At 40.5% G+C, this 27,078-nt stretch overlaps 1 protein-coding gene across 3 annotated transcripts in view; it reads left to right on the plus strand.

The window, feature by feature from the left end:
- The window catches only part of specc1 (sperm antigen with calponin homology and coiled-coil domains 1), a 208,956-nt gene that overhangs the window by 46,615 nt on the left and 135,263 nt on the right, over positions 1 to 27,078 (plus strand). For 2 of the 3 annotated variants that reach the window (XM_051664237.1, XM_051664249.1), the window contains one exon: positions 143 to 278. In XM_051664237.1, coding sequence (XP_051520197.1) covers positions 143 to 278 — 136 coding nt within the window. Of the gene's footprint in view, positions 1 to 142; positions 279 to 5,336; positions 5,764 to 27,078 lie in introns of those variants that run through there. The other variant, XM_051664260.1, reaches the window with a different exon arrangement.

Consider the following 27,078-nt stretch of genomic DNA (forward strand, 5'->3'; position numbering starts at 1 on the left):
TTATGTTTTATTTTGGTTATTACCATCATATATTAACCGATAATTGTCTTGTAATGCTGATCATAGGACCTAAAACATATTTTGTCAAGAATTAAATTCTGTTTTAATGTCAGTAATGGTGTGTCAATGTTGCTGTGTGTAGATAAAGAGGGCGAGCAGTGATGATGCTCTGGCTAAACCTGTTTTGGGCTCAGTGGCTTCAGTATCCCGCTTAAAGAAAACCATCACCACAGGAGCCATCTCTGAGCTAACAGACAACAGACCACGTAGTGCTTCAGGTAGGACACAGCTGCTCTGCTGGATTTGATGTAAAGTGTCAAGGTAACTTGGCACAATACTGTATCAACAAGAACTAAATGACAATACATATAGAAAATGCATGGCAACATCAATATTTTCACATAACGTTAATGTGTCTTACCAACTCAACCTAACAGCTGGTCACCACTAGAGGGCCACATGAGACCATGCTCCAGTCTACAAAATCACTTTCAATAATTTCATTTACTTATCCTCATGTTGTTCCAAACCCGTATGACTTTCTTTCTTACACATAACACAGAAGGAGATGTGCAGAATATTAGCCTTATTCACCATTCACTGTCATGAATGGTGACTGAGGCAAACATTCTGCCTAACATCTCCTTTTGGAAGAGAGAAAATACAGGTTTGGAACAACATGACAGTGTGTAAATATCATTTTTTGGTCAACAATCCTCTTATCAGATGTGAGGCAAGTGTTCATGGAAGAGTTGTGTCTTTAGGTGTTTTTTAAGCTAGAATGAGAGTTTGATAAGCCACGTGTAAATGTTAGGGCCAATGTGCAGGCATGCTAAAGCAAAATGTATTTGTGTTAGCAAAAGTGTGTCATTCAACAGCATTAAGAGCTGGAATACATCAGTGAATGAGGAGTTAAACAAGAATGCTGCATGGTTGCATTAACTCTGTGGGTTTGGCATCATGGCTAAATACCAGTGTCAGGGTGTAACAGAAGTCTTTGTTTTTAATGCGATGCCTGGCATTTTCTGGCTGTTTTTTCTGTAGGCGAAGGAGTTCATGTTCAACGGTTGTCATAATTACAACATTACACATACAAGGAATTTTAATAGATGATGTGACTGCTTTGTCACAAACTCAAAACCTTCTATATTCCCTTTAAAGAACCTATTTATATACATTTTACGATGTGCATTTCTATATTGTGCTTATATTTGCATTTATTGCATTAATCTGTCGAGGGACAGCCGATGTGACAAGTCACTGAATAGTTATGCAATAGTTTCCAACGTGTGAGTAAAAAAAAATTCATGACAAATTACTTTGTCTTGTGCCAGAAGACTTGCTCTCAGGCTAGATTGTGCTAATATAGACCTGTTTGGTGAGTGTTGGCATGGTGGCTGCATGTCACCTTTCATACTGATGTTGTAATATTGTCACGTTTTCTCTCACGCTGCTTGAACGCTGAGGTATCATTGCCTGAACTGGAATTTCAAGCTGCCAAGCAACCACCACTGCAGCTCCTATTCTGATATTTTTCTGTTTCTCTGACTATGTACAGCAATAATATACTGGCCTTCAGTTTTGCTTTGTGAGTGCTTTGATGTTTCTTGGTTTTAGTAATCGCTAGCTGCTAACTAAGTGATGCCGTGGCTCTACTTGGGCAGTGCGCTCATATCAACATTCCTTACATGCCTTTACTAAATAGCATAATACACGTCAGTACATTATTGTGCTGCCCTGGCCAATCAAAATGTCAATAACGACAGGCTCTGTCTAAATTATGCATATTAATAAATGTGCATGTTATTTTAAAATGATGACATGTCATGCATTCAAGTTGGAAATACACAATGAATGATGGCAAAAGCTCTTTTTTTCTGTTGTTCCGGTGAATAAGCATAAGTGAATACACCTGCATGACTTTTAAACTACATATATGATTTATTAATGCTTGGTATCTGGCAAATTATTAATTAATTTGCTTGAAACAAAGTCATTAGCTTTAAATTAGTTGACTATAAAATCTATCTTATACTGTATAACAAATAAGTATTGAAATGTATATAATTTAGCAAAATCATCCTTTATGTCGAAAGGCCTCTTCCAACGTCGCAACTCGGGTATCATCTAGAAATCCGAGTTTCTCTCTGGAAAATTTGACTTCGCTTGGTCATTCGTGTGCTCAGAACCTATAATTAGGATATTTCCGACTCCACTTGAAGGCCGCAATAGACACCAGAAAATGTGAAAAAACAACTTTCTTTTTGTTTTGATGTGATCAACAATTAGTGGTTGGTAGTTGTCAAATTCTTTTGCCAAAAGATTGTTTATTACAAAAGATATATTAAATTAAACATTTCCTACTTTCTGCTCCTTTTTAAAAAATAAAATGCTACCATAAAATTATGAAAAACTAAAACATCTGTATATCCCCTCTGCAATATTGCAATACTGTTTTATATTATCTGTAGTATTATACAAGAAAAGAAACCTAAGATTGCATTTGAGCAATTTTCAATTTTATACATGAAGTACCTCCTCTTAAGTATTTTTTTAGATCTGTCGTGAAGCCCTATATAGAGGCCATGAAAATGAAACACATTCAGTTTGATTGCATGCAGGGTCTGTAGTGAAAAGCCTATGCTGATATAAGAATGAAATTAACACGTCCTTGAACTACATAAATTAAAAATAAATACACTTTGAGGCCTGTTTCATATAGGCTTATCACCCACTGCCTCACAGTTCACTTCTCCAGGGAACACTGTCAGCTAAACAGTTAAAAACTGCCATAGCAGGGCCTTATCAATATTTAAATAAAGCTTTCCTTTGCCATTAGGGCTTTAAAGTGAAGTCAAGTGAGAGGGACATGGTCTCTTCTCTATAAATAACATGTTCTCAGGGGTTAAACTGGGGTAGAATGGTCCGGAACGGCCTTCCTGCACCTATTCTTTCTAAAAAGGAAACAAATATTGGCAGTTTGTTCCTCCCTTCATTCTGTTTCCTGCAGGCAGGCTCCTGTTCAGTTTTTTTGATGCATTCCATCTCCATTTAGCAAGTGTGCTCGCTTAAAATGCTGTTGGGTTCCCTCTCCTCAAAAATCCCAATTTTACCCCTCATTTACTGTAGCGTCAGCGTTAGTGGAGAACCTGCCCATTGTGCTCATATGCCTTTTTGTCATTTCTGTCTTGCCATTCATTAATTCACACTCTAATTTATTCAGTTTCCATTCCATGACACTTCACAAAACTCTGTGATAGTGTAACAGTTAGCTAGTGCTTATGTCATTTTGAGATGTAGAGAATGACTTTGAGTGTTGGAGATTTAGCATTTGTGTGAATAGTACATTTACATTTATTCATTTGGCAGACGCTTTTATCCAAAGCGACTTACAAAAGAGGAATACAGTACAAGTGAATCATCATAAGGAGACAGTGGTACGAAAAGTGCCGTATTATTTTTTTAGTGACGGGTTAAGTGCTCATGGAAAAGATGTGTTTTTAGCCGTTTTTTGAAGACAGAAAGTGAGTCAGCTTCACGGCTGGAGTTGGGAAGGTCATTCCACCAACGTAGTATGATGAAGCCAAAAGTCCGGGAAAGTGTTTTGGTGCCTCATTGTGTTGGTACAACAAGGCGCCGTTCCTTAGCCGACTGCAGGCTTCTAGTGGGCGCGTAGCTCTGCATAAATGATTTGAGGTATGCTGGAGCAGACCCAGTGACTGTTTTGTATGCCAGCATCAGAGCCTTGAATTTGATACGTGCATCAACCGGCAGCCAGTGAAGAGAGACAAGGAGTGGTGTAACATGCGCTCTCTTTGGTTCATTAAAGACCAGACATGCTGCTGCATTCTGGATCATTTGGAGGGGTCTAGTTGCACATGCAGGGAGGCCTGCAATGAGAGCGTTACAGTAGTCCAGTCTAGTTATGACAAGTGACTGGACAAGCAGTTGTGTGGCATGTTCAGAGAGGAAGGGTCTTATCTTCCTGATATTGTAGAGTGTAAATCTACATGATTGTGCTGTCTTTGAGATGTTTTCTGTGAAATTTAGTTGGTTATCGATGGTTACCCCTAGATTTCTGACCGTTTTGGAAGGCATTACTGTTGTTGAACCCAGTAGTTGATGGACTGCCATCAGCTCATAATGTTTGTGTGATATCTGTCCCTTGTTCATGCCGTGACTGGCTTGAGTAAATGTTGTCACCCCCTTGTGGTCTCCCAAAGCTATTACGTCAGACTAGATTTAATATAATATCAGTGAATTGAAAGCACACAAATTAAGCTTCTAATTTAAATGTCGGCTGATGTTAATATATCGATGCCTCGAAAAACGTGCCATTAATCAATATATCTATATTTTATGACATCCCTATGTATCACCTATATTGGCCTCTCTCCACTGTTGAACAGTTAAATTCAGAATTCAATATAAAGTATTGTTATATGTTTTTAAAGCTTGGCCCCTGGTGTCATTTAACAAACTGCTCTTCACTGTCCCTCAGTCATGTCTAAAGTGCAAAGGTGACCGTGCTTTTTCTGTTGCTTCCCCAAAGTAATAGTTTACCACTGTCTGTTAGGTCCTCCACTTTTATTATTATGTTTAAAAGCCACCTCAAAATTCACCTGTCTCTTTGGTCTTTGTGTGTTGGACAAATGCAAATTTGTTTAATTTTGTTTTATGTTTTTGATTTTTAAAAATGTTATGGTTTGTTTGATCTTAATGTACAGTACTTTGGTCTACTAAATAAATAAACTTAACTTAAAGCTGAAGTGTGTCATTTTTCAAGTTAACATCAGTTTAATATGAAGAGACAATTATTCATTTGCCAGTTGATTTCCACGTGACACTGTGCCCCTATCAAAACATTGCTCTGTTTGTTTGAGGTTTCCAACCAGCCCGAAACAGCGAAATTGCGTGGTTTTGGGGCGGGACTACAGTATCTGTTTTTTTCTGAGCGATGGCAGATAGGAAAATGTTCCAGAAACCTGTTTGAAGACAATCAATATTTTTGCAATTCTGTTTGGTGATGCTAGTTCCACAGACATTACTCACTTCAGCTTTAAACATTTACATATGTTAACCCTTTTGCTTACATCCTTGAAAAGAACCCTTATCCTCTGTTCCTCTACATCAGTCCTTTGCTCTCCCACTCTTACATGTGGACATAGAGGTAAAGTGAAGGAGAGAGAGAGAGAGAGAGAGAGAGAGAGAGAGAGAGAGAGAGAGAGAAAATGCAAGTGGGATAAAGGACAGTTACTGGCTTGGAGAAGGAGGAGTAGATCTGTGACGGAGAGAGGCCACACCTCCTGTGTATCTCTCCTGTGATGAGCGCAGAGGCACGACTAATACAACACTGAATGCATTGCTGCTGCAGCTGTTGCCTCAGGCTGAGAGAGAGAGAGAGAGAGAGAGAGAGAGAGAGAGAGAGACAGTAAGAGAAAGAAAGACAGAACAATTTAATGAGAAGAAGACTTCAGAGTTCAACAGGGACTGTCGTTTGACTGTGACAGACTTGTCCCAGACAGCAGCAATGTTGTCTGGATGCTGATTCAGAGACGAGAGGGGACGAGAGCAAAGGACAAACATTGTCTTTGTCTTTAAGTGCCAGTAGTGAATCAGGACTTACCGAGAGTGAAAGTGATCTGTCAGGTGTGTCTGGCTGAGGTCGGAGCTATGCTCTGATGGATTAGTGTGTCTTCTGTGGAGCAGCGTGTAGCACAGCCATGGGGAACCATGAAACCCGGGTGGAGGAGCCAGGCACAGGTCTGATTATCACATCACCATACTGTGGTTCTGTCATTGTGCGTGTGTGTTTGTTTGTGTGGGGCTTACCAGTCAGTCACCCTCCAGTGATCTGCTCTCTTTCCTTTAAAAGGGATAGTTCACCCAAAAATGAAAATTCTATCATAATTTACTCACCTTCATGTTGTTCCAAACACGAATGACTTTCTTTCTTCTATGGAGCACCAAAGGTGACAAAAGGGAGAATGTTAGCCACATCTATCTTTCACTTTCATTACATATTTTTTTTCATTCAATGAAAGTGAATGGTGACTGAGGCTGTCAGTACTTAACATATCATCTTTTATGTTCCACAAGAAAGTCAAAGTCATTTTCTCCCTGTAATTGGCTCTGTTTTGCTGTTACACTCACAGTTGTGGCTGATATCAGCGTGCAGCTATAGAAGTGTGTTGGATGATAAATGGAGCTCTTATCCAGACTTGTCCACATCCCATTGCTCTTCATCATTGCTGTGTGTGTACATGCTGTCAACTATGAGTGCCACACCGAGTCAGAACTACTCAGAAATTGTGTTCATTGAGCACACACTGTAACATGCAAAGGCACATATTATTATTACTGTTGCTCATTCTTCTAAGGAATTATTAAGAAATAATTCATCCAGAAATGAAAATTCTGTCATCATTTACTCACCCTCAAGTTGATACCTCAAATAGTGTGATTTATTTAGAAGATGTGTGCTATTACTTTTCTAAGTGATTGAAAATACAATTTTCACCTGGTGAATGAAAAAAACGGATGTGAAAATAGACTTGAATTGAAGGAGGTACCCAAGCCAAATCAAGGAACAAGAATATTACTTGGGGGTGGGCTCTTGTGACCTGGAACATTAAGCAACCACACAAAATACCCTAGCAACGGCATAGCAATGCGCTAAAAACACTCAGCAAACCTTGGCAAACTGCATAGCAACATTCTAACAACCACCCACAACACCTGGGCATTGTGGCCGCACAGTGTGTAGTTATGTAGTTATCAGTGCTTGGACTACAAATATGCAGAGTAACATGAAATTAAAATGAGTCTCACACTGGGGTAGAAAGAAAGAGAGAGCCTCGATAGCCGCTTTTCCACTATCGGGCCAGTGCGAGCCAGTGCTATCAACTGGTCAGCCGGGCCCAATAATCTCGGTCTTCGAGCTGCGAGACCAAAATCGATCTGTGTTCCCACCATCTGGCCAATAGCCCCGCAGCGTTGCCCTAAATACGCCGCTGCGGTGCAAACGTCACACACCCTGCATATTTCATAAGCAAAAGGGAAGCTTAAGCTGAGGTATCATGTTATCTAGTTATCTAGAATATCAAGTTTATATTGAATTGTTCATTGTTTTATTTGCCCATGTACAGTACTTTGGTATACACTTGTTGTTTTTAAATGTGCTCTATAAATAAATTGACCTTGACCTTGACCTTGAATGTAAACATTAGCTAGCTTTTCAAATAAATTTTCGATAACTCACCGACTGTAACTGCCATGATATCCCGTGTGGTCTCTCCACTAACAGCGGAACGATGTCCCAGGACACTGTCTATGAAAGTTCACCGAAGCATGGAAAGTCATTTCTTTGGGCACCGTTTTGTCCATTGTGCGTTTTAACAGATTTTTACTGTATCCACAATCTTTTAATTTTTACCAGACCTGTAATGTTGTGCGCTAGATACATAACCTGGCAGGTTTGGCAAAACTCGACATTGACCCCGTCTCGATCCCCAGTTGGCCTTGTTTGGCCCAAGGGTAATCGGCGGGCCAAAGACCACCGGAAGTGACAGTAGGAACGCAACTGGCCCTGGCACACATTAGCATGCCCTCATTTGGCCCGATAGTGGAAAAGCGGCTATTGTGTATGTGTGTGTTGCATAGCCAAAATCCACCCCACTGGATACTTTATATAATATTTCCATTTTGTATTGTGCTTCATTTTAACCAACTGTCTGTTTTATCTCGCTGTCCTCCTGCACACCCTCTCCCTCACTCTCATGAGTCTCCCTTTCTCCATATCACTTCATATGTTGTGCTGTCTCTGTTCTTGTCCTGTTTACGATTGCTCATGTAAGGTGAAAATCAATTCAATAGCAACATTATTGTAATCTTCACCTGTCCTAGTGATTGGATTGTGGGCTTTCTACGCGAGTGGGAATCATAAGTGTTGTGAAAACAGAGGTTCCTATGTGTACTTGTAGTCTGAATTCTTTATATGGCTAGCTGTAATTTAAAGCTTTAGTATGTGTGTGTGTGTGTGTGTGTGTGTGTGTGTGTGTGTGGCTGGTGAATCAAGAGGTTGAGTGTGTGTGCGTTGTCTGGCAGAGAGACTGTGGCTGGCTGCCAGTTTACCACTGCACGAACCTTATCTACAATTGAAAGTGCTGGCAATTTACTGTTTGTGTGTGTTTATATGCATGTTTGAGATAAAACAGTAGGTTCTTAAGCAGAACCCATACACACAGTCCACATTTACAGCTGAGGTTAGGCTTTATCTACCTCTACAGCTTGACACTCTCTGGAAAATATAAAGATGGTTTCCTTTTGATGGTAATGACATTTCCTTCCACTATCCATTTGTTGATAATCTCTGACTATCAAATATCATTGCATTTTACCATGATACAGTTTGAGTTGGGAAAATTGAGATGATTCATTATGTTGGCTTGTCGAGGACAACTGCTGTTCTACTATTTAAACGTATTATTTTTCTTTTGAGACCAAAATTTCTGACTGCAACTCCTCCTACAGCTTTCAAGTTAGGGTTATCAACCAAATTTCAGGACAAACATTCAGACTGTTTCTGACTCAGATTGCTATATCTTTTCAATATTATCAGACTTATGGTTGTCGCCATGCTTGATCAAAACTCTCATAGACTTACATTAAAGCAATGTTGAGCTGTGCCAAGACGTAAACAAACCTATACAATACATTTAATATGCTTTAAGCTACTCTCTCTCTCTCTCTCTCCCTCTCCTTCTCTCTCTCTTAAAATGCTAGCAACGCCTAGCAACTAACCAGAAACCCCTAGCAACTAGTCAAATGTGTTAGCAATGCCTAGCAACAAGCTTAAACATCCTAACAACAATCCAAAGCACCCTAGCAACCAGCTAAATCAGGGCAACAATGCCTAGCAATTATTCAGACCACCCTAGGAACCCGCTAAAACATACTAGAAATGCTTAGCAATGTGCTAAAACATGATAGCAATGCCTGGCTTTATGCTGAAAACATGCTAGCAACACCTAGCAACATGCTAGCAATGCCTAGCTACATGTTAAAACACATGATCAATGCCTAGCTACATGCTAAAACATGCTAGCAATGCCAAGCTACATTCTAAAACATGGTAGCAATGCCTAGCTACATGCTAAAACATGCTAGCAGTGCCTAGCTACATTCTAAAACATACTAGCAATGACTGATAGCATGCTAGCAACACCTAGCTACATGCCAACAGTGCCTAGCAACATCTCATCTATCTGGCTGACATTTTGTCTAGCTAGCTGGTTGTTTGTTTTACTATAATGTCTGTATAACCATTAAACTTCAAACTTTTAAAACTACTTTAAACTTTCAGACAGTTCTTTCTCAAGCCAACATCAAAGTTTGTGTCAACAAACTTTATTATTATGTTGGTGGTTTTGACACAAAAATGAGTCTGACTTTGAAAAAGTCAACATTAGATAAAAGGTTGCAGGCCAGAAAAACGAAGGGAGTAAAATTAAATTAATAAATGTACTAGTGCATACTTGTGAGCATCATTTTAAAACAGCTGGACTCCATGACCTCACTGTTCCAGATTTGTTGTCACTAACTTCATGTCAGGCAGTTCAGTCAGTCATAAGAACCAGTTCACACAAGGACAAGAGTGCAAAAGTTCACCTTCCATCATGGGTTGATGTCTTTTTATTAGACCACCCTAATAGAGATTTAGTCATACTAATAAAATTTTTATGTTTTTTATGTTTATGTTTTCAGTACTTTCAAATCGAATGAAGGCTGTGACCATGTGCTTTTCAATAACAAACATATTTATTATTAATGAGTAAATTAATTATAAATATGCTGTACAATATTAAATAATAAATTAAGCAAATATAATTACATGTCTCTTGGCTAAATTAAGCTATCCTTTTTTGGAGTGGGGAGGGGGGTGATATTTTTCCCCTTTTTCACCCAATTTGGAATGCCCAATTCCCCATGCGCTTTTAATTCCTTGTGATTGCGAAGTGATTCGCCTCAATCCGGGTGGCGGAGGCCAAATCCCAGCTGCCTCCGTGTCTGAGACCGTCAACCCGCGCATCTTATCATGTGGCTTGTTGAGCGTGTTGCCACAGAGACATAGCGCGTGTGGAGGCTTCACACCACCCACCGGCATCCACGCTCAACTCACCACGCGCCCCACCGAGAACGAACCACATTATAGCGATCACGAGGAGGTTACCCCATGTGACTCTACGCTCCCTAGCAACCGGGCCACTTTGGTTGCTTAGGAGACCTGGCTGGAGTCACTCAGCACGCCCTGGGATTCGAACTAGCGAACTCCAGGGGTGGTAGCCAGTGTCTTTTTACCACTGAGCTACCCAGGCCCCCAAATTAAGCAAACCTATTATATTTTGGAAAATCTGCAGATCTAATATTTCAGGCCCAAGCTCAGATTTGACAACTTGCCCATATAAAGTTTAATCATAGTATAGTAAGTACATTTCATTCTGTACTTTTTGCTGAAATTGGCCTGTAATCATCCTCATAAGAAAACCCATGAAGCACTTAAAATTTGTTACACTGATTTTGCCTCTTTATTTTATTGTTTTCCCAGTAAAGTATCTATACAACTTGTGCAGCATTATAACATTAACTGATACATGTAATTCTCACTTTTTACCATGATTTCAGATCTGCCTTTGATGTTCGACAAGCTAGCCCTAATGAAATATTAATTATTATGACATAGCTGATTTATTTTCTCTGAATTGCTGAGGAATGTTCTTAATGAGGGAAGTGTATTGATTTTAAGGGATTTTTTTTCCCAACAATTCTACTTTTTACATTTCTAAATTTAACTTTATAGAACCATAGCCAATAGCTCTAATGATAACATCTGCATTTTACAGCAGATATTATCATTCATGCACTGTGGCCAAAAATGTAATGTTTTTTTTATTCTTTGATTTATCAAAGGCATCCCATTTTCTTTGGACACATGAAAATGCTGGACACAGTGAGGTACTGTAGAAGAAACTCATAACCTTGTTATCTTGAAAGCAAATACATTTTTTTCAAGTTTAATTTAGGTTACACTGTTGCTGTCTGACTCTGCTCTCTGATGTTTGGAAAGTGCTTCATGATGTGAGAATGTGTGGTGTACTGGAAAGTGAAGCTCAGTTTATCTTTCCTCACATTCCCTTCTGCTACAGCTGAGATATACCAAGGAAGGAAGTCAGAAGCTACTATCCTAGAAATCCATGAAATTTTGTTTAATGGACAGAAGTCAGCGATGTCTTTTAAACTTCATTCCATTAGCATTTAATCTGTAAGCAGAGGGATTGAATGTTTAACGGCATGATGTTGAACATTCTAACAAAGCAATGGACCCTTTTCACACTTTTTCACAGGGAAGTAAACTATACCAAGGTAAATGGCACCACTTGCATATTGAGGTAAATGGTAGACCATAGCAAACATTACTGCAGCTAGGCCTGTTGCGATAATTAAATAACCGTCTGATCGCGGTTATTGGGCATTCAAATTCCAATCACATTTTAATGCCCAAATAAGGGAATTTTAAGCGAATATACTGTATAAATGCCATGCACAGCGCGTTTGTGTGTCATTCAGCTGAACTCCGAGTCCGAGCGTCATTGAGGTCAACCAGCTCCTGTCCTGACGAGCGCATGAAGTGCTTTGATGTGCGCGCCGTCAGCAGAGGCTCGCGCCAAACTCCCGTGAAAATGTAAACGAACAAATATAAACTTTGATAGTGAATGCAAAGTGCTCCGGTTTCCCTTTAAACTATCGTGTAATGGCAAATGTTCCTGGTTCATACACGCTGTGTTAATGACTTGCAGTGACAAAGAGGAGGAGATGCACATTTACTCTATTTCTTTGCTATGATAAAATGAAACAAAGGTTTCGCTACATGACAAATAAGGGCTCGTGGGTTTAATCAGAGCATTAACATATTGTGTGAAAGTGAAGAAATTAGGAACAAATTATTTACTATTGCATATTATTATAAAAATATAATGTAAATATAATAAAATATATATAAAAATTATATTTTATTTTTTATTAAAATAATTATAAAATATATGATTTCAAAAAACAACCATGTAAATGTAAAACTGACCAAAACTAAAGTTGACCAAAAAGAGAGACATATTTTAAGTATTTAGAAATATTTTGATATTTAAAACATTTTTCATGCATTCATAAGTTTTTAAAGTCTTAAAAGGAAATCATAGTTTATTCTTATTTTATTATTTGATTTATATATTTGAAGTTAAATATGTAAAAATGACTTCTTAAGGTGTATGAAGCACACATACAGAAAAATGCACACCTCAAAAAATATGACAATTTATATGACAATTAATCGTGAAAGCCCTTAACGAGACAATTACTTGTCACAGCCCTAAAACAGACAATTAATTGTCATAATCGCAATTATTTGTTTTACAATTAATCGTCAGCCCTAATTGCAGTGCTCCCATTTACTCCAACAGCAAAAAAAAAAATACACTATTCCATTTCCACATTTTTCCAAAAGAGTAGAAAATGATAAAGAGTGATAAATTACGGCAGCCAGAAGAGCAGTAAGGGACAAATGTAAATGGACTCCCTCAGCAGCTGTGTTTGAAACTTAATCGCTACAGTGTTGACTAGTTTGTTAGATTTCTTTTTTTATTAATGCCAGGATAATATAACCTAAAGTAATGATTTTACTCTGCTTAATTAATGTAGAAATACATCATCAAATTATGTGAAAAGGTGAGAAAAAGAAAACGGAGAGACAGGAGGGGAAAAAAAGGCAATGTCATGCTCAAAAAAGGATTGAAGAGAGGTCCAACACCCTGTCGGTGACTAGGTTCACATTGTCCAAATGTTTTAAAGTTTAAGTAATACTAAACTTAGATGCTAAGTGTATTGTTGAGGGGGAATTTGATAGAGAGAGCGATGTGACTGTATTGTGTGAACATTTGGTGATAGCAATAACAGTGCTGGTCTTTGGAGCAACAGCTCTGTTTGTTTTCATTGTTTGACCATGTCCAGCTCATAAGTCAGTAAGTGTGTGTATGCAATATCTACTTATCAGCATTGTTAGTTGTTTTGGAAAACAACAGAATGAAAAGGAATTTTGGTCTGGATTTCTGGACTTTTGGAATGTCTCTCTCCACTACAAAGAGAACAGCCATATTGATGGTTCAGCTCTGTGTGGGAGTAAACATACTTGCATATAAACACATCCAGTTATTTTACCATTTTTAAATGGGAAAAAAATCCCATAGACTTACATTGAAAGAGGGACCCGAGCCATATCTAGGGACCAGAATATCATATAGACTTGGAGATGGGCTCTTTTGACTCCTAACAACCACAAGAACACCCTAGCAACAACCTGGCAATGCCCTAGCGACCACCCATAACACTCTAGCAAGCACATAGCAATGCCCTGGCAACCATCCAAAAAACCCTAGCATAGTGGTGGCAAGTTTTACATGGGCAATTACGAACAGCTACCAATTCTAAGTGCTCGCTCTGTAGACAAGTACAGATTTTTTAGTTCAGAATGTAACTAATACTCTATTGTTTATCTGGAATTAAACTGATACTGGTCCTTCAATGTGCAAGGGTTTTCATTTGATGAGATTTCTGAAGAAATCTTTGTGTGCATGCATGTGATGTGTGAACTAGTTTCAATCTTATAAAATATATTCACTGCATATCGTGAACCACCGTGTCCTGTGTGCAGAAGTGTGATTAAATTGGGAGATTATGCAAAGTGCTTCACCTGTAAAAGGGTGGTGACCTGCTGTTGTGCTCAAGGGCACAGCTCTGCCCTCACTCTCCCATCAACAAGTTTTCTTTCTCACGGCAAAAGGGATACTATTTTCTGCAGCCAAATTAATGTAAACATTACAAGAGCAACCAGACTGATCTCACAGTGAAATTGAAAACAATAGGTTGACTTTTCTTCAGCTAAAATCGATCTGTGCTTACCCAAATTTGAAACACAGCCCCCAGTGGCCAAAGCGGTAAGTGTTGTTGGGCGTATGGACAGTGTGAGCTTCATTTTTCGAGTGAAATGTCCATGGAGGGACGCCAAAAGCGAGTTGTAAAGCAAGTTGTTTTCAGCTGTACAGGATGAAATACAGTGAAGAGGAAGAGATATTTTATACACTGAACCCCCCAACCCAATCGCCAAACCTAAACATAACCATCAGTGGAGTACAAATTTAATGTTGCACTGCTGATGCAACCCGCTTCTAATCACACCAAAAGGGAAGGTAAACAGGCTTGAACCAAAGCAAAGATTTCTGATGGGAGATGCCGCTTGTCAGTTGGCATAATATGTCCGATCCTCATGTACTGGAACTCTCGAAAACAACATGCCAACCTCTGTGTGATCATGTTAGATGACAGAGCTATCCCTTTGGGTGAACTCCAGCAAAGCATCCACCTATTCAACATGGATGCACTGAGAGTTGTTAACAAAGTCTATTAATGCGTTTCTGTCTCTTTCTCTGTGATTCTCTCTTTTTCTGTTGCTGATATGGGAGTTGTATTCAATGTAGTAAACACATTCTGTTGTTCATACTGTACAACTGTCAGCATAGGTGTGTCATGTTTAAATTACTACTCTGTCCTGTTTGTTTATGGGTGTTGTATTTCAGCACATACACAAATAAAGTATATATACAGTATGCTGCCAGATAATACAAAGTTAAACAGTATTAATCATTACTGCAAACAGAAGACAATGTCAACAACATTCAAGCAAAAAGACATAAAACACTTTGTGTGTGCAAAGTGTATAGATAGATAAACATCCCTTTGCGCTTATTTAAGACATAAATCCTTAGTCTTCTTTTATGAAACATTACAGTGGTGGTGTTAAAAAGCTGCTATGAAAATGCTACAACCTCATGTCAGTGTTTTGCAGAGCTCTTTTACAATCAACAGACAAATCACACATTCAGTTTAGTTGCTTTGCTCTACAGAAAAAGGCATGACACCCCTATCGCAAGCTGCTCAGTTGGTATTGTCCTCTTGTTCCCTGAGCATCGATGGAAGAATACTTGAGCTCTATCAGTTTGCCATCAGCTGCACAAGATGAGCAAAAATGGTTAAAGTTGCGATTATCAATCTGTCTCAATATGCATGAAGGTCTGTCCTCTTACATTCCCATGAGAAATGGGCAAATTAAGGCTGGGTGATATATATATATATATATATAAAATATATTTTTTTTGCTCAGCCTTCTTACAATATTCATAATACAGTATATCTCTATTTATATGTATTTGCTCTAAAATGGCTTAACAGGGGATTTTTTGCCATTGTTGCCAAGTAGATGGTGTTCGAATATTATAACTAAAATACAATAAATACAGTAATAAAACAGTAATCCAGGCATGTTTTTCCACACTCTTTGTCGCTGAATAAACTCAATGAAGAACTATGTTTAACCAGTTTTGTTTATATAATAACAATAATTTTTAATAATTTGCAATATTTACCCATATATTTTGGGTATATGGAGGGATTGCAGAACTAACTAAAAAGGCAGCCTTTAGGAAACTTAACGGCCATATAAAAAGTGTGATATTCTCAGTGTTGCTTAATTTTTTATCACTAGCAAAATAAATCATTGCAAATATATGAATATTCGATAAATCATCCAGCCCTACTGGAGATTCTTTGGAATTCAGATTCAAATAGCAGGAGATGTTTGAAAATGTTTGCTTATTTTGTATTTTACCAGATTTACCTGTCACCAAAGAAATAATATTTCAGAGTTATATCTGGCTTGTTTTGTCTTTACCAGAGTAAGTCGACAGTTTTTACTGGGTTTCAACCAAGAATAAGTAAGTGAACCAAGTGCTAAAATGTCATTATCAAGGCTGCTCTGCTCAGTGCTATACTAAGCTACACTATCCACCTTTTTTATCCACCGATGTGACTGTCTCCACGGGTCGCAAGGACAGGCTTCTTCCTCCCCTGTCCCAGGCTGTTCCGGGGGTGGTCACAAGGATCCAAGTAAGTGCTTTGATATCCCTAGACTCAGCACGGCCACAACATGGTGTGGCACCTTGGGCTCCGCCCCGCCGCGAGGCCCCACCTGCCGATACTTCCGACGAGATTGTCCCTTTGGTCCCCCTTGCGCGGAGCTTGGATGCGCGGCTTGCGCTTTCCGATCCGTCGCGATGGCTGATCCGGACCGTCTGACCTTGGTGAAGGACGAAAACACTGCTACCTCACGCGCGGAGATCGCTACCTTCCTATGGAAGGGTGCGATAGAACCTGTCCCTCTGGCTGAGATGAAGAAGGGGTTTTACAGCTTCATTGTATCGAAAAAAGGCGGTGGGTTGTGGCCAATCTTGGACCTGCGAGTACTGAACCGGGCTTTACACAGACTCCCGTTCAAGATGCTGACGCAAAAACGCATTCTGGCGAGCATCCGGCATCAAGATTGGTTCGCGGCGGCAGACCTGAAGGATGCGTACTTCCACATCTCAATTCTACCTCGACACAGACCCTTCCTGCAGTTTGCATTCGAGGGTCGGGTGTATCAGTAAAAGATCCTGTCGGCCTGTCCTTGTCCCCTCGTGTCTTCACGAAGGTCGCTGAGGCAGCTCTTGCCCCATTAAGGGAGGTGGGCATTCGCATTCTCAACTATCTCGATGATTGGCTAATCCTAGCTCACTCTTGGGACATGTTGTGTGCACACAGGGACCTGGTGCTCTCACACCTCAGCCGATTAGGGCTTTGGGTCAACTGGGAAAAGAGCAAGCTCCTCCCGGTTCAGAGCATCTCTTTTCTCGGTTTGGAGTTGGACTCAGTCTCGTTGACAGCGCGCCTCACGAACGAACGCGCACAGTTGGTGCTGACCTGTTTGAAGAAAACAGCGGTTCCACTGAAATTCTTTCAGAGGCTCCTGGGGCATATGGCATCCTCAGGTTGATGCATTGAGACCATTTCAGCACTGGCTTCAGACTCGAGTCCCGAGATGGGCATGGCGCCGCGGGACATATCGCGTGGTCATCACACCGATCTGTCACTGCCTTTTCAGCCCTTGGACCGACCTCACATTTCTACGGCAGGCGTTCCCCTAGAGCAGATCTCCAGGTGTGTCGTGGTCACGACAGACGCCTCCAAGATGGGCTGGGGCGCTGTTTGCAATGGACACACAGCCGCCGGCTTATGAACGGGCCCGCGGCTACGTTGGCACATCAACTGCCTTGAGTTGCTGGCAATTCTGCTCACCCTGTGGAGGTTCCGGCCATTGATCCAGGGCAAGCACGTGTTAGTTCAGACAGACAACACGGCAACGGTAGTATATGTCAACCGTCAAGGTGGTCTGCGCTCCCGTTGTATGTCACAACTCGCCTGCCGTCTCCTCCTCTGGAGTCAGCAGCACCTCAAGTCGCTGCGAGCCACTCACATCCCGGGCGTCCTCAACACTGCAGCGGACACGCTGTCATGGCAGGTTACCCTCAGGGGAGAGTGGAGACTCCACCCTCAGGTGGTCCAGCTGATCTGGAGTCGATTCGGACAGGCACAGGTAGACCTGTTCACCTCCTAAGAATCCTCCCACTGCCCGCTCTGGTACACCCTGACCGAGGCACCTCTCGGTATAGATGCGCTGGCACACAGCTGGCCCCCTGGACTGCGCAAATATACGTTTCCCCCAGTGAGCTTACTTGCACAGACCCTGTGCAAGGTCAGGGAACACGAGGAGCAGGTCGTCCTGGTAGCACCCTACTGGCCCACCCAGACGTGGTTCTCGGACCTCACACTCCTCATGATAGCCCCCCCCCAGGTGAATTCCCCTGAGGAAGGACCTTCTTTCTCAGGGACGGGCGCCATCTGGCACCCGTGACCAAACCTCTGGAATCTCCATGTCTGGCCCCTGGATGGGACACGGAAGACCTAAGCGGTCTAGACATAATCACTCAGGCTAGGGCCCCCTCTATGAGGCACCTGTATGCCTTTAAGTGGCGTCTGTTCGCTAAGTGGTGTTCTTCCCGACGGGAAGACCCCCAGAGATGCGCAGTCGGATCGTGCTTTCCTTCCTGCAGGAGAGGTTGGAAGGGCAGCTGTCCCCTTCCACATTGAAGGTATATGTAGCCACTATAGTGGCACACCATGACACAGTGGACATTAAGTCCTTAGGGAAGCACGACCTGATCATCAGGTTCCTGAGAGGTGCCAGGAGGCTGAATCCCTCCAGACCGTGCCTCGTTCCCTCATGGGACCTCTCTGTAGTTCTTCAGGGTCTACAGAGAGCCCCTTTTGAGCCTTTGCAGTCAGCTGAGCTTAAGGCATTCTCCTTGAAGACTGCCCTCCTGACTGCGCTCACTTCCATCAAGAGGGTAGGAGACCTGCAAATGTTCTCTGTCAGTGAAAAGTGCCTGGAGTTTGGTCCGGGCTACTCTCATGTGATCCTGAGACCCCGATTGGGCTATGTGCCCAAGGTTCCCACGACACTTTTTAGGGACCAGGTGGTGAACCTGCAAGCACTGCCCCAGGAGGAGGCAGACCCAGCCCTGACGTTGCTGTGTCCGGTGCGTGCTTTACGCATCTATTTGGATCGCACGCAGAGCTTTAGAGTCTCTGAGCAGCTCTTTGTCTACTTTGTCTACGCTGTCTCCAAGTAGAGGATCGTCCACTGGCTCATTGACGCCATAACTATGGCATATCATGCCCAGGACATGCCGCCCCCAGTAGGGCTACGAGCCCATTATACCAGGGGCGTAGCGGCCTCCTGGGCCTTGGCCAGGGGCGCCTCTCTAACAGACATTTGCAGAGCAGCGGGCTGGGCGACACCCAACACCTTTGCGAGGTTCTGCAACCTCTGGGTGGAACAGGTTTCGTGCCGTGTAGTGGCATGCACAAGCAGGTAAGTCCGGGACAGCCGGCTGGGTGTATCGCTTGCACATAGCACCTTTCACCTGAGCCGAAGACATGCACCGTTAACTCCCAGTAGTGTTCACAAACTGTGTTCCCTGGTTGACTTCCTCCGAGCCCTGTGGCAAGTCGAGTTTTCGGAGAGACTCGCTGCCGGCCCAGTACACGTGCTAACTAAAGTCCTGTACTGGGGTAGGTTATCCGCATATGACGGTTCCCCGTAGGTAACCCCATGCGAAGTATTTCTTCCGCTAATTAGTTTCCCTGTTGGCAACTGCATCTTCCTTGAGCAGAGGCCCCTCTGCCCCAGTCTCCATGCTTGTAGTAACTCCTGCCCCGTAGGGTAGGACCTAACATGGGACTTCTCCACATGGCATACTTCCGACATAGCTTGGCAAGTCCATGTGACGTATTTCCACTTAAATACCCCCCTCTCTCTGGGTGAGGTGTGGTCTCTGCCGTGTCCTCCCCTTGGGAGGGACACCCCCCGACTAGACCTGGTCGGCCCAGTCGGATAATCCCCCTTTTTTTTTAGGGTGTGGGAAAAAAAGGGGATAAGAGGCTACGACTGGGCTAGCCTGTCTCTGTCTTTTGGGTAGTCGACTTGTCCCAAAGGGCTGTTCGACACTCATAACAGTGTTGGGGGAGGTTACGTGTCGGCCTGGTGCGCTGGCTACGAGGCACACAGTGGTCTGCCCGTCACACACCGCCAGTTCACATAACACAGTTCAGCCAGTTGCGGCGTTTTGTATAGGGACCCCTAGTGTCACTATATCGACACAACGTCGAGTGAGTGACAGATAGGGAACATCCTGGTTACTTGCGTAACCTCGGTTCCCTGATGGAGGGAACGAGACGTTGTGTCCCTCCTGCCACAATGCTGAACTACCCGCTGAAATGGCCGGACCTTGTCTCGGCTCCTCAGCATAAAACCTGAATGAGTGGTTGCATACCAGCTAATTTTATACCCGTATGTCCGGGGGAGTGGTATGCAAATACTACTCACCAATTTTCATTGGCCTTTTATCAAAGACCAGAGGTGTCTCGGGCTCCCAAGAGTGACCCCTAGTGTCACTACATCGACACAACGTCTCGTCCCCTCCATCACGGAACGGAGGTTACGCAAGTAACCAGGATGTTTCCATCCCACTATTTTCAAAATGCACATAAGAAATCCTGGATGGAAACGCTTCAAATGTGAATAAATCTAAAAAAATGCATAAAATGTAATGCACTAGGAGGAGGTGGATTTTCAATAGTTTTGCATTAGTTAAAATGTGCATTAAAGTGATGGAAATGGCTTATTCGCATGAAGACGTGTTATGACCATTTGTAAAGCACGATGGCAATATGCTATTGGATGGTATAGGTGTGCGAGAGCTTGATGTGACTGGCACAGTGAAAGGCCCGACCATGGCACACAATTCTTCAAACCCAAATGCTACACCCACAGATCGTCGTTAAAGTGGGTTCTCACAATCATCCACCAGAACTTTTTTGAGCGCGGGTGCTCCCAGGTTTATGGAGGTTGTCTGCAAATGGGAATAGCCATTTGAGCCCTCATTATGTAAGCTATTGCACTTATTCTGCAATGTCTCCTGGCAGCATTTAATAAAATAATGTACAATTGCTTTATTACAGCCAATTCAACTCTCACAGAAGCAAAAAGGTCATTCAGCTGCTCCATGACAAAAAGGCGGGCTCCCTCAAGATAATGCGCATTTACAGTTCGTGAAAATGCACAATATTTCGCATTTTCTTTAGTCGAATTTTTAAAAATGCACATTAAAAATGTAGAAACATTTTGATGGAAACTCAGCTTATGATACTAGCTCTGAATGAGATGCTGAAAAAAAACAAAAACAACAACAGCTAGACATAGCATAAAGACGTGTCAGTTGCATGTTTACTAGGGCTGGGTATAGATACAGATTTCCCGATTCTATTTAATTCTGATTCACAAGCTCTTGATTCGATTTGATTCCGACTTCGATTCGAATCGATATCGATTCAAATGGGTATATGTTAGTTATAATATCCATTTTGCTTACATATGAAAGAAATTCTCCCCCAGCTAATGCTGTTAATTATACAGGGGATCTTCTAACTAGGTACAGTATGAAAATATTAATTTTACTATTTATATTTTATTCGTTTTTCATCATTTTTTTCACAATTTGTCTTTTTAAAAATGAACAAATCCATGTAATCAGTCAATAAATAATATAGGATTTATCATATACTATTTTTTGTTACATGTTTGTTGTTTAATGAATAATTTATACAATTTATAAGTATTTACATTGATTTAAAGAACACGTGTTAAGAAACGGTATTGTCTCTTTAACAAACCTGGCATTTCTTTAAGGAGTGAGAGAGGACTAGAAATGGCTTTATCACATCGATGCTATGCGTGATTTGAATTAAATGGTCATTTTTTGATCAACAACAGACTGTAAAGAACAGAAATGTATCAAAAGAGACAAATGGGTAGCGTGGATATCGTCTTTGGACACACAGGGAACAACTTTTACTCTTAACACGCAGTAAAAGGATAGCACCACTATACTACACAATTACTGGTGAGTGAATTGTAAACATTTACCAGACAGTTTCCAACTATATACATTTTAGTCGCATAGCACGAAATTTGGTTGCAAAAGCGAGTGATTTCCTCTCATTTTAGTGGAGGGTTGTGAATAGAGAAAAAGATCGATCTTGGGATTTAAATATCAATATCGAGATTGTTCAAATGAAGATTGCAATGCATCGGTAAATCAATATTTTTACCCATCCATAAGGTTTACACAGAAAAAAGAATATGGATTAGGGTTGCACAAGAAATTTTCTTAAGCGACAATTGTTACTGTTAATGAATGAAACGCAGTTAATCATTAACAGTAATAAACTGTAAGTGGCGAACAGCTTAGAACGAAAAAAAAAATACAAGATGCATAGTTTTCTGCAATCAGAGCTTGATTTTTGACTGACACACCATTCTAATGAAATGTGAAAACATGAAATGAAGTATGTGCATGTAGCCTACTGTTTAAATATAATTTAAATTAATACACTTAAAAATTTGAGTATTGGCATTTTCCTCCTAATATATTTTCAGTTTAGTGTATTTTAATACATTCAGGTTGTTTTAATGAATTCACATTAATTTACTGTTAATGTAATACTGTTAATAGTAACGTTTATAGAAGATACAGGTTCGAGTTGATTAGAATTTCATGTTGTAGATTGTGGGTAATTTCAGACCTTTATTTAAAATTAAGTGAAATAATAACATGCTGTGTGAATACAGTTTATAACATCCCTCTATACTGGTGACAGTGAATGTACCTCGTGCTCTCCCTGCGAGAACTGGCTTTATTGTCAATGTGTATGATACAGGAAGGATCAAGAATGCTTGTTGTCATGTTGTACTTAACACAGTATCACGGTTTATGAATTAAACGTAATGTTCATTTATAGAGAAATGCTTCATGATAACATTGAGCCCCACTGTGAAGGATGATTTTTATTCTGTGTTGCTGACAGGGTGTGACATGCAGCGCGCAAGCAGCGGTGTGCCCTCTAACAGCGGATGACTGTACAGAGAGTCTTTTCTTTATCTGCTGGCATGATTACTGAAGTTTATAAGCTTAATCAATCAAATTATTAACTACGAATAATCGATCATCGATTATTCATTAACATCCTTATTCAGATGGATGCAAAAAAAATGTTTTCTGAGTGAGTGGCCCCTCTGACAAGCAGCTTAGATATTTGTGTCATTCTTCCTGTCATCTGGGGATCATAACAGACTTCAGCTTACCGTATCATGGCCACACTGACCATTCAGGATGGCTAAAGTGTGTCCCTGTTCTGACGTACATGGAAAGTCGATGAGTCCGTTTTCCTTTGAATACAGGATGTGGAGTGGAATGTCAGCAGGGCTCTCTGTACTGTATATGGACCTACAGTACATGTGTACAACCAGCTACGATGTGCCCATATCAGTGCACTAGCTGGACAACAGGAAGATGTGGCAGAGAACAAGAAATTGTTTTTCAGCTGTTGCTCCTACATACACTTGACTGGAAAACATTGGGCTGGCCTTACTGGAACTTACTCAGTTAGGGGTGGAGGTTATGATCTGTTTGAGAGGGCAGTGAAAGGAAAGGATGCCTTTCTGCTGAAAACATTTTTGAGTTTTTTTCATAATTAGTTTTTTTTCTCACAGCATAGATCTATATTACCAGACAAATTCAGAAATACATTAATTTAACAATTAAACCTGAAACTGCACCACATAATATAGACAGCATTAGGATGTTAGATTTTTTTAAGAATAATCTAAGGAGAGGCTAAAAATTTTTATTAGGCATTTGAAATAAGTTTTTGACTTCAGAATGAATCCTTTCCCATCTTACAAATAAATCTATGGTCATAGCTGTGACTTGGTCATGTCACTGCTGAAAGCTAATGCCATGACAGCTGACCCCCGAAGAGCTTACTCACTTATCTGTCAACTCTCTCCAACCAATCCTATGCTGTTAAAAAATTACTATATTCCAGGGTTATTTCACAATACACTGCAATCCATCCAACTTCCTGGCAGGTCACACTGGAAACTGTCCAGTCTTGTGGCTATTTCTATGACTTGAAACTTGTACCACAAATACCAAAATTTGATTAAATGCACTTTTTACATAAGTTAATAATGAACGGTGGGCTGCAAAAAATCTATTGCTGGACAAGTGGTCGGCAGTTCTCAATGGAAACAGTTAAAAGGATAAATGAAAATTCTGTCAATATTTATGCACCTTCATGTTGTTCCAAACCCATATGAAATTCTTTCTTACGTGGAACACAAAAGTTGATGTTAGGCAGAATGATTACTTCAGTCCCCATTCACTTTGTATGGAAAAAATGGTGCAGTTCTGCCTAACATGACCTTTTGTGTTCCACTTAAGAAAAAAAGTCATATAGGCTTGAAATAACATGAGAGAGGGTAAAAATAACAGAATTTACATTTTGGGTGATCTATCCCTTAAATAGGCCTGTCGCGATTATTAAAAAGTCGTCTGATCGCATTTATTTGATCTAACTTATTTGATTAGTGTGCACTTTCCAAATAAGGGAATGAACGGCGCGTTTAAGTATTGAACTCCGACCGTCTCACTGAGCCGCACTGCAGACCGCACTGAGTGTAGCTCCTGAAGAGCACTTAGAGATTAACCGCTTCAGAACCGGACTTGAAGTGTTGTGTTGCACGCGCCGTCTGCGGAGTTTCACGCCAAACTTCAGCGAAAATATAAACAAGGATTTTAGTGAATGCAAAGCACTCCGTTTTCACTTTAATTGAATGATCATGTAATGGCAAATGCTATTTGTCATTCTGGGTTCATATACGCAGTGACACAGAGGAGCCCTGTGTCACACTTGAGATGATAAAATGAAGAAACACAGAACCTCAAAGGTCTGTTTTCATGTGAAATAAGGGCTCCTGGGTTTAATCAGAAAGCCTTGTGAAAGTGAAGAATTTTGGATAGAAGTATTTTACTATTGCATACATATAATATAATATAATATAATATAATATAATATAATATAATATAATATAATATAATATAAAATAAAATAATATAATAGCTGTTCAGTTTGGCTGGGTTAATCAACAAGTGTAAATGCAAAATGGACCAAGATTAAAGTTGACCAAAAAAGAAACAGATATTTTAAGTATTTTGAAATATTTTTGATATTTAAAATATTATTTGTCTTACATTCAAGTTTTTAAAGCCTTAAAGAAAATCATGTTAAAGTTCAAAATAAATAAATTACTTCTTAAGGTTTATGAAGCATACATACACCTGACAAAAGCATGACAATTTGTATAACAATTAATCATCAATCGTAAAAGCCAAAAAACAGACTATTAATGATCATAATCAGAATTATTTGTTTGACAATTAATTATCAGCCAAATTTCATAATCGTGACAGCCCTAGTCTAAACCAAAAAAATGTCACATAAATTTGTGCTTCATGGTAAAATGAAAACATGCCCTCTTCACATAACAATTGCTGTTCATGGCTACATTTATTTACTTCATGTACCATTGAAAGCCCCTGGTTAGTGTCAGTGGGACAATATAGGCCTTGTCTTTTGGTTTTAGAGATTAAGAATGGCCAATGATTCAGACATGCAGCTCCCCCATAGTCTTGTCTCTAAACAAAGCTGAAGCATTTATTTTCAACAAAGAATGCAGGACTCTACAGACTTTTTTTCTTATCGTTTTTATTCTCTTACACCACACAATTGTCTTTTTCAAATATGCCACATTTTGCTTTGATGTTAAGCCCCTCAACCCCATAACATTTCTATCTTATGTTCTCTCTTTGTGCTTTCTCCTTTCCCTCTCCCTTTCCAAATACTAAAAATAGGATGTTTTCATAGCCAGGCAAGCATGAGGGCAGCCAAACACATAAATTTGGGGTCAGGAAGTGCTTGTTTTGCACAAGAGTTAAGGTTATTTGGTGTGCTCATTAATTAATTGCAGGTCTTTAGTTCCGCTTAACTGCCAGAGTATACCATCTGGTGATGTCAAAAGTACCAGTACTTCAGTATAAAGTCGATACTAAAATAAAAAAGTATTTCTACAGTACCAGTAGTACCGAGCACCGACTCAGTTCGGTCCCCGCATGCTGTCTGACTAACACAGGGTCTGAAATGATCACCCGGCAAGCGCCAAATGCGGGTAAATGTTCTATTTGCCGCTTGGCGGGTGATCATTTCAGACCCTGTGGGTTTCTCTCACAGTTTTAGTCGCAATCCGATTATGATATAGTGATTATGATATAGTGAGCATCATGAAGTATTGAATTGTGAAATATGTATCGCAATGTGTTTCTTATTGTGAGTTAGTTGATGACGCCCAATCCTACTTGACAAAAAGTTTGCTGTATAACAAGCAATGAATGAGATTTGACATTCTCCTTTACATTCGCACGTCTAATGCTTGCACAGAGCCATTTCTCCACAATCTCATCTTATTGCACTGTATGAATCACTCCTCTTCTGAATTCAACTATTCCGTCACCACTGACTTGTCCCACTGTGCCATAGTACACGCCAAGAATCATACTGACATGTTTCAGTCCAGAATGTATAGTGGGAGTGGGCCTATCTGCCTAAGTTCTTAGGTTATTACATATTGTTAGTGAAGTTGTTTAGATTTGTTATTATTCTGTACAGCTACAAATGGGCAATGCCGTCTGAGTCTAAAAACAAGTACAGAAAACTAATATTGGTAAATAAAACTAATCTGATATGTTGACTAGTTATTGTTTCCTTTTATGACCCAGTGTAATTATTAAAACACAAAATGCTGCAATTGAATTATATAATTATATAGTCTGCAGACGCTGTGCACTTCACAGTGAATGTGCGCTCTCTTCTGTCATCTACTACATTAAGAATCAAATGAGCGTGTGAGCATTTGTAAGCAGCCGTGTTAGTCAGACAGCATGCGGGGACCGAATTGAGTCGGTGCTCAGTACTACCGGTACTGAAGAAACACTGGTATTGTTACATATTTTTTATTTTAGTATCGACTTTATACTGAAGTACTGGTACTTTTGACATCACCAGATGGTATACTCTGGCAGTTAAGCGGAACTAAAGACCCACAATTAATTAATGAGCACACCAAATAACCTTAACTCTAGTGCGAGACATGCACTTCCTGACTCCAAAGTTATGTTCTTGGCTGCCCTCATGCTTGCCTGGCTATGAAAACATCCTATTTTTAGTATTTGGAAAGGGAGAGGGAAAGGAGAAAGCACAAAGAGAGAATGTAAGATAGAAATGTTGTGGGGTTGAGGGGCTTAACATCAAAGCAAAATGTGGCATATTTGCAGAAAAAGACAATTGTGTGGTGTAAGAGAATAAAAACGATGAGAAAAAAAGTCTGTAGAGTCCTGCATTCTTTGTTGAAAATAAATGCTTCAGCTTTGTTTAGAGACAAGACTATGGGGGAGCTGCATGTCTGAATCACTGGCCATTCTTAATCTCTAAAACCAAAAGACAAGGCCTATATTGTCCCACTGACACTAACCAGGGGCTTTCAATGGTACATGAAGTAAATAAAATGCAACACCACAGTGAACA

This window comes from Myxocyprinus asiaticus, chromosome 3, assembly GCF_019703515.2.
Source record: "Myxocyprinus asiaticus isolate MX2 ecotype Aquarium Trade chromosome 3, UBuf_Myxa_2, whole genome shotgun sequence".
Taxonomy (NCBI): Eukaryota; Metazoa; Chordata; class Actinopteri; order Cypriniformes; family Catostomidae; genus Myxocyprinus; species Myxocyprinus asiaticus.